The following is a 15,048-nucleotide window of genomic DNA, read 5'->3' as shown; positions in this document are numbered from 1 at the left end:
TGGAGTGCGGCCAAAGGGAAGAGAAGTTTGAAATTGGGTCCAGTGTAAGTCGTCTTCCTGAGGCCCCAGAGAGTGAAGTTTGAAAAGAAAACAGCAAAGACTTGTACATCAAAAGTAATAGACGGGTATGACGCATCCAGTCAAAATGCTCGACTCAGGCGATATCGGCTAGGGCGAACCCCCACTAGGGAAGGCTCGACGCGCATGTCTGTCCGGGGGAGCATCATCAGCCCTACGCTAGCCTGGCAAACCGTCCTCGCCAAAATGGAAACATCGGTCTGCCACGACGCGTCATCCAACGCTGTCGAATTATTGTCTGCTTGCAACTGCGGCGCCGTGTTGTGCTTTCGTGTCGCTCGTTTAATTGTTTATCCGCTCCAGAGGCTGATTGGGTCCTGTAATACCTGGGAGCAGCAACTTCAGGCCCACCACGGATAACGGCTCGCAGTAGCCTGCAAGAGCTCATGTTGCCAGCATCACCGTAGTTGGCTTTCTGTTCACTTTACCTTCACGTTCCCGTTGCGCCATGCCGATCCAGCACACCTTCATGGGCCGGCCCGTTACGCTGCAGATGCCCCCGCGCCGTTTCCAAGTCATCTTTATCGTCCTGTTCTTCTTCGTTATCAACTTTACCTTTTACGGACCTCCGTCACGCGATAGCATCCCAACCTACGATCAAGTGGCCGATGCTGTAAAGCATCCCCAAGCCCACGTGCCTGATCTGGGCCAGCTGCCAGCTGTACCCAATCCCTTCGGTCCCTCAGCCCACAAGCCTCCGCCTGTCCAGGCCAACAGCACTACCGCGAGTGCCTACGGTGCCATAGAATGGCTTAGTGACTTCAAGTGGCGCAACCCTTTCTCCTACTCCGTAACCCTCGATGAGAACACCGCCCTACTACCTCCCCTACGCGAACGACCGCCCGTTTACACCTACTACGATGTCCCGAAGAAGCAGGACAAAGACGTGTCTGCGGCAGAGCAACGGCTCATACTGGCATGGCGACGAGCATGGTGGGCACAAGGCTTCAAGCCCGTTGTTCTGTCTCGGGCTGAAGCTATGCACCACCCACAATACCAGCTGTTCCAGCGCATGAAGCTGGATGCCAAGATTGAGTTCGAGGTTATGCGCTGGCTGGCTTGGGGACACATGGGCGGCGGCGTTCTTGTCAATTGGCTCGCACTGCCCATGGCCGAGTATGAAAACCCCATGCTGAGCTTTTTGCGACGAAACGAATACCCCAAGCTGTCAAGAGTTCAATCTTTGGACAACGCCGTCTTCTTCGGAGACCGAATGACTGTCGACGATGCTATCAAGAAGGTCATGGGCAATGACCTGCTGAAGAATGTTACCGCGAGCAAGGACAAGCTCTCCAAGCTAGCGAAAAAAGAGGGTGGACCAGTGGTCAATCTTCTGTCTACAAAGGACATCCAAGTAGACAACAAGGCCAACGGTATCGCATCCTACAACATGGCCACCATCTCCAGCAAGTACAAGACGGTTGCCGACAAATTTACCAACACAACTCAAGCCGTGGCCCTCGACTTACTCGCGACTCTCATAAACTCACATCTTCATCTGACCTGGCAAGAGCAACACCCCGAAGGCGTCGCTATTGTAAAGCCAGTACCAGAACATACTACTGCCCTCTTACGCGAGACGACGGATATTGCGCGCAACCTGACACAATGCCCAAGCTCCCCGATGCCCAAATCGTGCCCTCCTAATCGGCCCAAGTGCAAACCTTGCGATGCCAACAAGTCTATGAAGCTTCAGCAATTTCCGGAGTTTGTGAACACAACTAAGTTCTTTACGATTGGAACCGTTCCGCACCCCTACACACTCACTTCGTTGCATTACACACGCGACATGATAGACACCAACTTCTTGCGCAATAGCGCTTCGCGCGATCTATGGATACGGAAGCTAACTGATAAGTCGATTCCGAGTGAACACACCGAAGAGTTCCGTGTACTCAAGTTCAAAGAGCTAGTAGCAGCAGCTCCAGCGCATACCTTGTGGCTTACAGCCGAACGCATCACGCAAGATGATCTGGACTGGATTTTTGGATTCGGTCTCCCACAGAACGCCTCCACAACCGCTGAGCCCAGTTCACCAAGCAAGGAGTCCGAGATCATCATCTTCCCGCGTCCGGAACCTCCCAAGCCCATCGAGGGTATAGATGTACCGGACGAGAAATGGATTGAGAAGGAGCAAGAGCGCCTGAAGAAGGCGCGCGACGCTATCAAGAGCAAGGATAGGAACATGAAGTCAGTGGTTGGGGCCGTGGAGCAGTGGAACCTAGCAGATACGGAAGCCTGGAGGTTTTCGCGTGCCTACTCAGCAAGGAGACGGCAAGAGCGGAAGAAGTGGGAAGAAGAAGAGGCAAAGTTCTCAGGCAGTGAGAAGAAGGCTGGAGTCAGGCCCGGAGAGGGTGGTGGAAGATGGACTGATAGGAGCTAATCCAGATAGCGGCTTTTGAAAATTGCATACAGTTCTGGCGATACTGAGGTATGTACACTAAGAACGCATCGTGTTTCTATTGACCTCGGCTCTCTCAGTTCACAACAATGCATACTTTGCCGATGTGCTGACCAGACACCAAGTACTCGAAAGCTGATACGACGTCTTCCCTTTCAAAACCAAAGACCTTCTCCACGGGCACGTTGAGGTTCTTAGAAGTCACAAAACGCGTGACATCTTCTAGTTGTTGCTTAGACCCAACCATGATGCCGCGAACGATCGCACCCTTGGAGAGGGCCAGCGCAGCTACATCGGGCATCTTGTCTTGTGGGCATGGGGCAAGGAACCCTATCACGGCAATGTTTCCGCCATAGGCCACTGCCTCAATGCTTTGAGCAATCGTCCCAGCTCCACCGTTCTCGAGAATAAAATCCGCACCGTGGCCGTTGGTGATCTTGAGCACCTCTTGAGACCAGTTCGCATTCGACTTGTAGTTGATGGTGTAGTCGGCACCATACGTCTTTCGGACTTGGGCGAGCTTGTCGTCAGATGAAGAGGTGATGATTGTAACAGCGCCTGCTGCTTTGGCTAAGATTAGACCAGTGATCGAGACGCCACCAGTGCCTGCAAACGTTATTAGTGAAGGCTGTGATACACAGAGTGAAGCCTTCTTACCAAGAAAGAGCACCGTCTGTCCAGGTTTCAGAGGATTATTGCCGTAAAGTGCATTCCAAGCGGTGGTGCCCGTACATACCAAAGCCGAAAGTTGAGCGAAGCTGAGCCCGCTGGTCGATGGCACTTTAACGAGCGCAGAGCTAGGTAATGCGATATATTCTCGAAGCACTCCATCGTAGCAACCACCCAGGCTATGGTGCCAATCCGGCATTGCACCATATAACGTCTTCAAGTCAAAGGATGCGATAACCCTGTCTCCCTCGGCGAAGTCGTCCACTTGATTGCCCATACGTACGACCTCGCCAGACAGGTCAGAGCAGGGCACCACATTGTCTTTGACAGGAAAGGGGTACTTTCCAGTGGCGACGGCGAAGTCGCGGAAGTTGAGAGCAATGCCCTTGATTCGGATCAGGACTTCTTGGGAGGCAGGCTCAGGCACCTTTTCTTCGTTGACCCGGAGGTCTAGAATGGACGTGCGCTGAGGCAGGCGGAACACACGTTGTGTGGTCATGATGGATGGTTTGTGTAGGAAGTCGGAACGTGAAAGGTATTACGAAGACAATGAGATATGCTGGAGATTGTAGGAAGTGTTGTGCAGTCAGATTGATGACGGTGTTGGTATGCATTTATATCTATCCACCACGGTTGTAGTACGCTTCGATGCAATCCGCGAAGGTGCAACCGCAACCGCCAGTTCTTTAGTCATCTGGTAGATGGAGACGCACGGTATGTGGATTACATGCTGGTCCAGAGCTGTATTGGCTACAGGATACGCCTATGCGAGCAGCGCAAGGTATCTGCGAGGAGCGACTCATCCTACATCACTTTCCTATTTTGATCGGTAGCCCATTTCGGTCGGCGAGCGCTTCAGCTTGCCCTTTTTCCACGGCCCGACTTCGGCAATCCGCTCTCAACCAGGCACACCGAAGCACTCTCGAGCTTACCAATACTCCTCCACCTACCTCGGCGCTTCCACTTTCCTTCCTATATGACACAACGCGCCATTGCAAAACATCGTTTCCATGACAGGTGACGCACCCATTGTTGCGCAAATCAGTCGAACACGGTCTCGATTAGGATGGTAAGTTTGGAACGACGTCATCATCCCCTTTCACAACGCTGAGACTGCGAGATGAAGCTTGTGCTGTCGACGCAGAAGGCGGAAGTGTGCGTTCATTCACGGTTCTCTTCTTTCCTCCTTACTAAGTTTTGTTAGGCGATGGAGCTCAGCCAAGGTGTCATGGCTGCCAGGTTCGCGGTGAGGAGTGTCGCTGGGGTCTGAAGGTGACATTCCATCCGTCTAGGTCGCTAGAGTTGTCCAGCGAGCACTGCGCTGCACTACTTGCCATCGAGAGAGAACGAGGTCAACCTGACAAGCAAGTCGATAGTATCCGGATCGTGAACGATACGAATCAGATTGTGCACGAGTATCAAGACTGTTCCGCTACTACATTTCTTGAGTCTGAGAGGACAAGGGTGGCCGCACCTCGGTCAGAAGACGCTATGGCAAACTACGCCATTCCAGGATTGAACCCAACGAGATCGACAGTGTCTGATCTAAACTTTGCTATGACTTCTCCTGCAACCTTTCAGACTCAAGCTTCTGCAGACAGTGGTGGCGTTGCTTTCCCCTCTTCAACCTCGAACGATCGAACGTACCAAGAAAATGCTTCATCATCAAGTACGTCGACCTACTCAACTCTGCCTTATCGAGCCGTCACTGGCGCGGTGCCATTGGAAACCGATACTGTTCCTGTATCACAAGCGGAACAGTCTAGGCTCCTCGGCGCCTATCTTCAAGAGACGGGCACATGGTGTGAGGCTACAGATTCTAGCAGACACTTCACGGTATCATACGTTCATAAGCTCATTGAAAACCAGCCGTTTGCAGGCGCAGCGATGGCTTTAGCGTCACGGCAACTTGACGCCCTTCGTAACGACAAGCGTCAGACTACACTGAGCCTATATCAACACGCCGTGCAATCTCTACTTCATTATGAACCATCGCAGTGTGGTCAAGCCACACTAGCCACTTGTATCCTGCTGAGTCTCTACGAAATGATGGCTTCTAATGTCAGCGACGGAAGACGTCATCTACAAGGCTGTGTCTTCAATTTGACCAACAAAGGTTGGGATGGCTCTAGCACAGGACTAGTCAACGCCTGTTTCTGGGCTTTCGCGCGTTTAGGTATATTGTGACCACAATGAGTTACTAACTCCTACTGATCCATTTCTAGACGTGTCAGCAGCCTTTGTTCTCAAAGAGCAGACTTTGGTGCCAACCGACGATTGGGTTGACGACTGCAATGCATGGTCAATTGCAACTACTCTAAATACCGACGCGTACTGCAATCTTACTACTCTTATTTTTGCGAAGATAATTAACATGATTGCAAGATATCACAACAACTGTCAGTCTGACGTGCAAGTACTATGGAGCGAACTCCAGGACTGGCGACGATACCGTCCAACGCAGGTACTACCTCTCATCAGAACGGAAGCAAGCCAAAGGAGCCCGTTCCCGATCGTTGTGCACACTGGAAGCTCGTCGGTATGCGGGAATACGTTCTACCATGCAGGTGCCATTTTGTTGCTACGGACGAAACACGTATGTTGTGACGAAGCGGACACCGGAGCTGACGTGTACAATACTATCTGGCACGCAAGAGAGCTATGCGGTACTAGTATGACAAATGCGTCGCACTCAAACTGGGTGAACCAGGTACAGCTTCTTTACATCGCTGGGCAAGCATTTGGTTGTGGTTCAGGCATGCAGCAGGATGTCTCGCGGCTACCAGATGAGAGCGACGGTACAGACGACATGTGTTATGCAGCTGAAAAGCTTGCAATTTTGAAGCACCTCGCAAAGATAGAACGTGAGACTGGATGGAAAACGTCTAATAAAGGTGCGGACTTGAGGAGACTCTGGGAAATCGAGTAACCGTATACAGCGTTCTTAGAGTCTCGAAAAGGCAAAGAACCAAACTCTTCATATGGCAGGCAAGACAAATACAATACACAGAGAAAGGCAAGAATGATGCTTGTGCATTGATTCGACTCTGAAATTGCATTCAATTCTGGCATTCCTGAGGTATTACAGTAAGAATACGTTGTGCTTTCAAAGAACTTTCGGTTCCCTTATTTCACAGCAATACGTACCTTGCCTATGTGCTGACTAGATACCAGGTACTCCAAGGCTGCAAAAACGCCTGACTTTCAGTCATCAACTCCATCTGGGGCTTGGGCCCATCCGAAAGGAGAAGATGCTGCTGTCTAATATCTTTCCAATTGCAGTCGTTAATGACGAGGCCCACCCAACCTTCGCATGCAGGCTACCCTACGACAGACATGCTCTACGATATCACAGTGATATTCCCAGTCGAATTCCTGCAGTTCATGGGCAGAGAGATGATTGGTGAATCATCTACATCCGTCTTGGAACTGTAGTTATATGTCGGATTAAACGCCATGATCTGCCCCACGGTTGTGTTAAGCTCGTTGGCTAAATCGACATATGTTCCAAACGTAAACTTGTACGGTTGGACGGTACACTGGCTGGGACTGCACTGTGGAATCTTGATCTGCGTATCGGCCGCAATGACTGCGTCTGCCGATTGCGCAGACACGTTAACACCCATCGTCGTGATGGTGTCAAGGCTGACTTGAAACTTGAGCGCAATGCTCGCGCGAGTGTCGTTGTAGCGCGCGTTATATGTGTGCAGACCACCGGGGACGCAGCTTGCGTAGTAGGTCATGTTGGGGACAAGGCAGGTTGTGTTGTCAATGTCTTGGGCGCAGGACTCTCCAGGTATGAGAAGCGTTTCGCCGGCTACCATGAGGTTTGCGTCAGCCATGCGGTTTGCGCGGGCAATGTTGCAGACACCACGCGAGGTTGAGGCAGCAATGCTGAAAATGGTGTCTGTAGAGGTAACAGGCCACGTTCTGACGGTCGTGTTGAGCATGCTTGCATCGCAAGCATCTTGAGCGCTGGCCACTTGGACAATAGGAAGTAGAAAGAAGAGGGGTGAGGTTTTCTTGAACATCGTCATGACCGTATTCTGGAGCCTGTAATGAAAGTAGCGGTGGTATCGATAAGTGACTGGTTGAAGAGAAGGAAAGCCGCAGCTCCCACTCTTATGCTTCGTGCAATGACTTTCCCATGATTCTCCATCGTTTTCGGTCAATGTATTCCACCCCTACCATGTGGATTACGACCCTGGTTCCAGACAGGAGACCTGAGCACACAGTACGCGTCTAAGGATACGTGGAGTCTTGTTACCACCTAGGTACTCAGAGTAATACCTCCTCCCCAAAGTATCCACCCAGAGTTCCGATCATCAAGTCCATCTAGGGATCGGGCGCAACCGCGTTAAGACGTTGATACCCGATACCTGTCCAAGATCGAGTTCAGTGCATCGAGAGTGCTGATTTGTCCCATGTCGAACGCGTAATCTCTATAGATTTTTGACTGAACCTATTTGGGACGAGAGTGGAAGGCTCGAGTGCGAAGACAGAAAGAAGAAGAGGTGATCGACATTAGTCTACGGTTAAAGCCTTACCCATCCTTAGCTGATGAAGCCTTGACTCCACAACGGGCACTAGAGTTTAGAACAGATGCTCAAGCTGAGGCTCTATTTGCTCGTTCTCGCTCTCGCTCTCTGAGGGCTTCGTCACCCTATGACCCTCACTGTATGTCAAACCACGAGGCTGTCGCGTCGATAACTCGGTTGCTCTGCAGATGCAGTAAGCGGCCCGACCTAATTGAACTAGCTACGCAACATACTCAACGCAGATCCCAGACACTTACCACTACTGTGTATACACCCCGTCTAGCTATCAAAGCAATAAGGGTGCATGCCTCCGTTATGATGGTTAGTACGTAACCACTAGTCATTTGCTAATAATAGTACGCAATGCATTCATATCTGCACAAGGCGCAGCGGACGTACGCAAGTTACCCACATGGCCTTTTGACTCCAAGAGGTAGGGAAGTCATTCTGAGTCTGAATCGTGTATAACTTAAGATAACGATTTACTACATATCTCGATCCAGTCATCCTCTCTTCACGAACGTCTTCCTTTGCATTCCCAAGATGAGTCGCCTATCACCTGTTTCGGTTTTAGCCGCGCTCGTTTCAATTTCATCGATTGTTCCTTCCCACGCCCAACTTTATGATCAAATCATTCAGACAACATATGGACCAGTTCAAGGCTACCAGTACTTCAATCAGTCGCAACTCGAAACGTACTTCAATCGCTCCACGAGCTATGTAGCTGCTTTCCTTGGTATTCCATACGCTGCGGACACTGCTTACGAGAACCGCTGGAAAGCACCTCAGCCACGCGAACCCTGGAACGAAACATTGAATGCATCTACGTTTGGACCAGCCTGCCCTGTAACTCATGCAAACTCATACAGTGAAGATTGCCTCAGCCTGAACATCTGGACAAACGCTGCCACTGCCAACGCTTCCCATCCCGTTCTCCTCTGGAACCAAGGAAGCGATGAGTCAAGCGACAATACCTGGTGGTATGGCGGAGGCATGGCGCTAAAGGATATCATCGTGGTTACATTCAACCGCAGAGACGACGCCTTCGGGTATCTTGCCCACCCAGAGTTGAATGCCGAAGGTTTTGAAGCTACCGGGTACAACACTTCAGGTACATATGGTATTCTCGACGAGCTTGAGGTGCTCAAGTGGATTCAAAAGAACATTGCGCAGTTTGGAGGCGATCCTACCAAGGTCACTGTTGCCGGCCAATCCTTCGGCTCCGGTCAGGTTTACCATGCTGTCAACAGTCCCCTCTTCTCGGGCTATTTCCGAGCCGCAATCTCACAGAGTGGTATCAGATACCCATACGATACCCTTCTAGCCGGTTTAGCAACCTCATATGTCAACATGTCAACCGCCGTCGAAAATGGCCTAAATTACACAGCGGCCCACAACGTATCCTCCATCGCTGAGCTCCGCAAACTATCGACTGCTAAACTCTTAGTCGGCTCTGGGGACCGTGTCGGAAACGAATCCATCTGGTGGGTAACAGCCTTATCCGCCGGCTATCCACTCAAATTCAAGCCCGCTTTTGACGGCTATGCAATCCCAATGCGCTACACTGACCAGCTTCACGCCGGACCTGGCAATGACGTGCCCCTCATGACAGGGAACACACGCGACGAAAGCGGTGCAGAACTGACGACAAGCTATACCGTTGCCGAGTATAACGAGTACATCCCTCTCAAATACGGTAACCTCACTTCGCGATATTTGGAACTCTACCCTGCCGGCAATTCCACAGACACCGCCTCAACTGCATGGCGCAAAGCCGCCACAGATAATTCCCTCGTCTCCTCTTGGGCTTTCGGAACCAAATGGGTAAAGACAGCCAAATCCCCCTTCTACACATACTACTGGGACCACTCTCCCCCCGGTCAAGATCAAGGCGCATTTCATCAATCTGAAATCATGTATGTTATGAATGCGCTGTATGCCAACACCGACAAATACACTTTTACAGATTACGATTACTATCTCGGAGAAGTCATGTCGAGTTACTGGACTAATTTCATCAAACATCTTGATCCTAATGGTGTTGCTACCTCGACTGGATCTAATCTGACACACTGGGTGCCTAACGATGGAGAGAGCCAGACGGTTATGCGTGTTGGTGATGGGTTTGGCGCGACGAAGATTGCAGAAAAGGAAAAGGTCACTCTGATCATGGAGTACTTTGCGCAGCAAAGTCCTTACTAGAAGATCTGATTCAATTACTACAGACTATACAACGAAGGACGCTATCTCTGAACGTTGGGGTCAATCTTTCCCCTAATCGAATTGCTTCATCTACTCTTTTAACATGCCGTCTTCTTTTATGTTGAATTTTAGTCGTTTCTTTTTTGTGGCGTCTGGACTTGTCGTTCTTGTCCATTCCTGGTACATGTACTCTTTCGATCTTGTCTGGCTCGGCTCTAGACTACCAGTAGGATATTGAGATCAGCAGAAACAAGTACTGAGTTTGACTGAACAAAACGCGTTGAAGCAGCCTTTACAATAAACTGGAAATGAAACTCCAGAACGGCCTTGACCGGAAGTAATCAACCCCTCGATCTAACCATAAGCGGGGATAGGAAGCGGGCTTTTTCCAAAAATCACCAGATACCCTTAAGTCTTTGATACCAGGGCTGATGATGCCTCCAACGGATGTATCTTGGCAACCATCTACCCTATAATCACGATATATCTGGTCAAACAAGTCTTACAGAAGCTCAAGCATTCAAGATCTTACTTCCACAACGTTCTGATATGGTCATTGGAAAATTGACTTTATTGCACACGAAGACATGGCAGTTGCTCGTCTGGCATGTGTAATCAGCTTACGTCTACTCGCCACTACTCGAGCGACATTGACTTTCCCGCATCCATGACAGTAGCAAGGACGGATGATGAAAGGCTTAGAGCGACGGTGAGAGTGATATATCGCACATAGAATGTTGGGAACATGGTATCGTTGCTACCTAGGTAGACTGGAGGGTGTAGTAGAAGCCGCAGTGGAAGGAAGAACGAGAGTGGCACCTCGGTTGTCTTGCACTCGGTCTCGTAATTGCGCTCAAGTCTGCATTGTTGAGAGGAGAAACTTGCTCCTGCTTTGGGATGCTCACTGTGCCTCTTCCCGATGGTACTCTGCAGATCAACAGTGACAGCGAGAAGCAGCATAGTCGCTGAATGTCGGACTAAAGGCTATGTTTGATGCACCGATTGTTGTTACGACGCACGAATCATTCATCGGCGAAAGTTTGAATTTGTGGAGAGACGCTTTCACTCTCTTCTTCTTCATTTCGGCAAGAGCCTTGCGCTTTAGGTTTGCGTCACGAATATGTGAAGCACCGTTGAAGCTTATGGAAGACTTTTGATGCAAATCGGCGACAGTTTTGTCAATGGTGTCGCGAGGCACGGTGATTAGCTTACGAATCCTCACAGTTGTGGTGGATGAAATTACTCGTCAGCTGACGCTGTCAAGAGCTTCAGCCCTTGGTAGCGTTGCATGAGCGACAGGTGTGCTTGTCGATCTTATTTGCGAAAGTGGAAATTTGTCGTCAGTCTTCCTCAAGTAGTACAAAGGTATGACAGTGCTAAGAGGGTTTTGGATTACACTTTCAGGACGGGTACTACGGGGAAAAACGGCTAGCTTAACAGCGGGTGATCCGCGTTACAGCTGAGCTTAGTAGCCCAGGTGATGCGACCGTGATCAGAGCAGCTTGTGAGAAGTACCGTGGGGAAGCCGAGTCTTGTTTCTGTGGAAGAGACATACTGGACTTCTCCCACTTCGAGCACGTGAAGTGCTGTGCAACATGCGCTGTTTTCTTCCACATTACTGCACCCACGACGGAGCAGTGCACCCTTCTGTTGCAGAGTTTTCGCAAGGCATACTCATCTTTTACCACGAAAGTCAGAGTGCAAAGTCGGGACGCGCGTGTTCTTCAACAGCGACACCCTCGAGGTCATTCCCAACCACCGCAATGCAACGACAACGCACGGACGCACAATCACCAGCCACATTTTCTCTAGTTCCTAGATTCTTTCGTCACTGCAATAACGGAGATGTGGCGTTGAGTTTGCTGGAGGCCGAGGTTCGTTGGTCAATGGTCATTGGCTGTACTTTTGTCACAAATGACGCTCCATCAAGACGCAACCAATGAGCTTGCAAGAGCGGACTGTCTGGAAAGTCGGCCGATTTGATGGTGCATGTCTAACATAATTTCAGCCTAATCCTGAGTAATGTTCAGCTTTTCAGAAGCGAAGTGCACGTGCTAGCGAAAGTTGGCACCTGTTAGCACCTGTTAGCAGTGTCTATCTGCGGATAGCCGAAACTCGGCTATCCAGACGTCGGCCCCACATCTAGAATTCGTGGCTCGTAAGATGCCGCAACCAAGAATTATGGCAAACTTGCGATTCATCGGCTTTACTCCACCGTGAGTACGCACCGTATTCCCGTCATGTTCTCTCCTATTGTGGATACATTGTGAATCATGCGATGGCTACAGTAGTATTGAGTATGGTTGCCTGAAAGACGATGATGGAATTCGTTGTCGTACCCGGGCAACACCCTGAACTAAAGACGCCATTTGTTCTTCGATTAGTATTCTTCGCAATGTCGCTTGCAGAGATCGCCGACATGTGGACCTGTCATACTAGTGTGATTTTCCACGAGGTTCATCGGTGATATTCCGGTGATCTGCGCTACCCTTTCGATGGGTGAACCCAGAAAACGAGAGGTGTGTGCTTCAACGCGTGTCGATCACGGTAGTTACCACCCGGATGGGAAGTTACACTCGGCGGGTAGCTGTTTGAGGATGAAGTACGCCTCAAGAAGGTTTCGGCATGCACCTGTAGTCATTCAAGTGACATGTGCGTATACGAAGAGTGCTCAGAAGGTGGAAGATATCATTTTGATTCAAACTACATTCGGACGCGCGCGACCAACCTCGGCCCTACTGCCTCTGTGGTCCCTCATGGCTTACTAGGCTCGCTTCATCTGTGTCACTATGACTATGCTTTACCATGTAGGAGGTCTTGACCCTAATGCCGTCTTCTATCTTATCGTCGAAAGACTCGGTCCGAGGACTCGATATAGCAGCGCTAGTGTTCATGTTGTATGACTTGTGTTTCTGGCTAACGTTCTTGAGTTCGTTGCCACTGCCGTAGTTGTAGTACTGTTGACGGCTGCGTACTGAGGAGCCTCCAAGGATAGGGAAGAGTTTAACCAGGAGAAGGCGGAGTGTTGGAAGGCAAGCGCTGAAAGATAGATTAGCATGTGCAAAGATGACGGTTGAGACAACACAACTTACCACATGATACCAACGCATATTTCGATCGTGCTCCACACTGAAACGTCGTAGAACTCCCAGCTTACGTTCGAGGAAGCGGCGAAGTGCACCAGAGCCTGCAGACGCAGAATACTGACGACGGTAACGAAAGTGCCGACGCAAAACATAAGTGCTACACCGACCTTCTTTTTCCAGTGTAGCTTCAACCCCCAAAGCTGCCAGAGAGGTATACCCAGGATCCAGAAGTCCAAAGCGATCGAGATAGCAGCGTTTGATGCGGTGATGGCGTTGATCTCCAGACAAGTGCCCTCATGCATACCGTCCCATTTCGTCCAGAAGTAGTGAATCGGCCGACACTGGAATACCGCAACAATGATAAAGGCCAAGCCCCAGAGTACAGTGAAGATGACAGTACCCCATAACAGTCGCTGGACTTCTTTGCTAGGAAACACGCGGATGTAGAAGAACAACAGAGTGAGCTTCAGCAGCGTGAGCTGGAGGAAGTACAGCCACGCCATAATGTAAAAGTATTGCAGCATCTGGGTGATCTCCGTTGGAGTCAAGGCCCAAAGGTCTTGACCAAGTCCGTTCTTTACAGTACCGAAAACAGTGATGATGGCGCTGGGTATGGCGGCTATAAGCGTCGCCAGGACGCAAAAGTCATCGTAGCCAAAGTCGAGTCTCGACACGGTGGCCTTGAAGGCGAAACGGATCACAACGAAGGCAGCGGCAATGCATACCATTGCGTTTGACAACGTCACGTAGTGTTCTCCACGATGTCGCACCGGTGCACCGCAGTTGGTAAGACTGACATTTCGTGTGACTACACTGGTTAGTCGTTGGCCCTCTTCTGTCGAGTTGATGAAAGTACCTAGAGCTTCAGGAATGGTGCAGCGGCTGCTTACACACAATGTTACATTGTTCTGGAAGACTTCGTTGGTGCAGATACAGGCTTGATCTGTTGGCGCGCAGGTGTTTGTGCCCAAAGCTTTTAGAAGGCAGATTTGCTGCAGCAATCAGTAAGAGACTTGCAATCAATTTGAGATTCAAAAAGTGAAGTTTACTTACAGCGCAATCCGGAAGCTCTGACAGAGCAGTCTGCTGTGCTGCAGTGACCACGAAGACGGTAGCGAGCCACAGCAGAATGCATTTGCGGAAAAGAGAAATCATGTTGATGCTCCCAGACCCGACTGTTCGGATGACAAGTACAGGGAGATTAAAGCCCGGATCTGTAGCTGGCGCACAAGAATTCGCAGAAAAGTCTCAGGTAAACTGACAGCGGGACATGTATTACCATTTATCCCCCGCCTCGAAACGGAAGGTGTTCCTGGGATATGATGTGCGCAGGGGTCGCTCGTGCGGTTTATAGTGCATATCTTGCAAGGTCCAACACTGAAACCCGCGAGTCGTGTTTATCAAGCTTGCTACCTCTATCGGTATGAACTGCCGGCTGCAGAAGCCTACCCGACCATGGCATTTCGATAGCGCAAACTTTGTTAAGAAGCGCTGGCGCATAATCGGTCGGAAGTTACATCAGCTAAGGTCGGCGGCATGTCATCCAGAAAGGGGTCATGGTAGCGTTCAAGCCGTTCTAGCAGTATGTGGGGAGCGGTCCGGTGTGTCATGGGCTGGTGAACGCCACACACGCCAACCGAAAGCCACTGTAAAACCCGATCTAAGGCGTCCAAGATCCACGGTCAACGAAGAAGAATGCTGGACGTGAAAAGTGTGACCCAAGGAGGGCATGATAAGCATTGCGCAATAATGGAGGCGGGTGAGCACGTGGAGTTGATCAGTGCAACAATCGTTGTTTGGTGCGCACCTGGACAGTTCTGCTCGCTCCACGGCTGCCGAAACGAGCGTTCATCCCGAACGCACCAAGACGCTTGCCAAGATGTGCGCGCGTGTCCGGTTCCTGTCGCTGCATTCCTACCGCTCACATGCGAATCCTATAGTTTCACGCCTCCCAATCCTATCAGGAACCCATGGCTAAGGGTCCACTCTAAGCCTCAGGCCGCCCGGTTGAATCCCCCCATTGCTGTGTTGACCCACTATGCCCTGCAGTAGCATCACCGCGTCTGCGGCCATC

At 50.5% G+C, this 15,048-nt stretch overlaps 5 protein-coding genes across 5 annotated transcripts; 2 read left to right on the top strand and 3 right to left on the bottom strand.

The window, feature by feature from the left end:
• Positions 1 to 526: 526 nt before the first annotated feature.
• Positions 527 to 2,461, top strand: J4E82_005306 (uncharacterized protein; the record flags this gene model as incomplete). Its single annotated transcript, XM_051731573.1, has 1 exon — positions 527 to 2,461. The coding sequence occupies one exon, from the start codon at positions 527 to 529 to the stop codon at positions 2,459 to 2,461; it is 1,935 nt and encodes a 644-aa protein (XP_051588763.1).
• Positions 2,462 to 2,555: 94 nt separating this feature from the next.
• On the bottom strand, positions 2,556 to 3,647 carry J4E82_005305 (putative secondary metabolism biosynthetic enzyme; the record flags this gene model as incomplete). Its single annotated transcript, XM_051731572.1, has 1 exon — positions 2,556 to 3,647. The coding sequence occupies one exon, from the start codon at positions 3,645 to 3,647 to the stop codon at positions 2,556 to 2,558; it is 1,092 nt and encodes a 363-aa protein (XP_051588762.1).
• Positions 3,648 to 6,489: 2,842 nt separating this feature from the next.
• On the bottom strand, positions 6,490 to 7,179 carry J4E82_005304 (uncharacterized protein; the record flags this gene model as incomplete). The annotated part of the gene is made up of 1 exon (XM_051731571.1): positions 6,490 to 7,179. The coding sequence occupies one exon, from the start codon at positions 7,177 to 7,179 to the stop codon at positions 6,490 to 6,492; it is 690 nt and encodes a 229-aa protein (XP_051588761.1).
• A 1,050-nt stretch (positions 7,180 to 8,229) lies between these two features.
• Positions 8,230 to 9,888, top strand: J4E82_005303 (uncharacterized protein; the record flags this gene model as incomplete). Its single annotated transcript, XM_051731570.1, has 1 exon — positions 8,230 to 9,888. The coding sequence occupies one exon, from the start codon at positions 8,230 to 8,232 to the stop codon at positions 9,886 to 9,888; it is 1,659 nt and encodes a 552-aa protein (XP_051588760.1).
• A 2,735-nt stretch (positions 9,889 to 12,623) lies between these two features.
• On the bottom strand, positions 12,624 to 14,129 carry J4E82_005302 (uncharacterized protein; the record flags this gene model as incomplete). Its single annotated transcript, XM_051731569.1, has 4 exons — positions 12,624 to 12,927; positions 12,981 to 13,782; positions 13,831 to 13,966; positions 14,028 to 14,129. 4 exons carry the CDS (start codon positions 14,127 to 14,129, stop codon positions 12,624 to 12,626), a joined length of 1,344 nt encoding a protein of 447 aa, XP_051588759.1.
• Between the last annotated feature and the right edge of the window lie 919 nt (positions 14,130 to 15,048).

This window comes from Alternaria postmessia (assembly GCF_024291825.1).
Source record: "Alternaria postmessia strain BMP 2775 chromosome Unknown scaffold_27, whole genome shotgun sequence".
Lineage (NCBI taxonomy): Eukaryota > Fungi > Ascomycota > Dothideomycetes > Pleosporales > Pleosporaceae > Alternaria > Alternaria postmessia.
The sequence above is the reverse complement of the archived record's forward strand: the minus strand, read 5'-3'. Positions and strand labels throughout refer to the sequence as shown.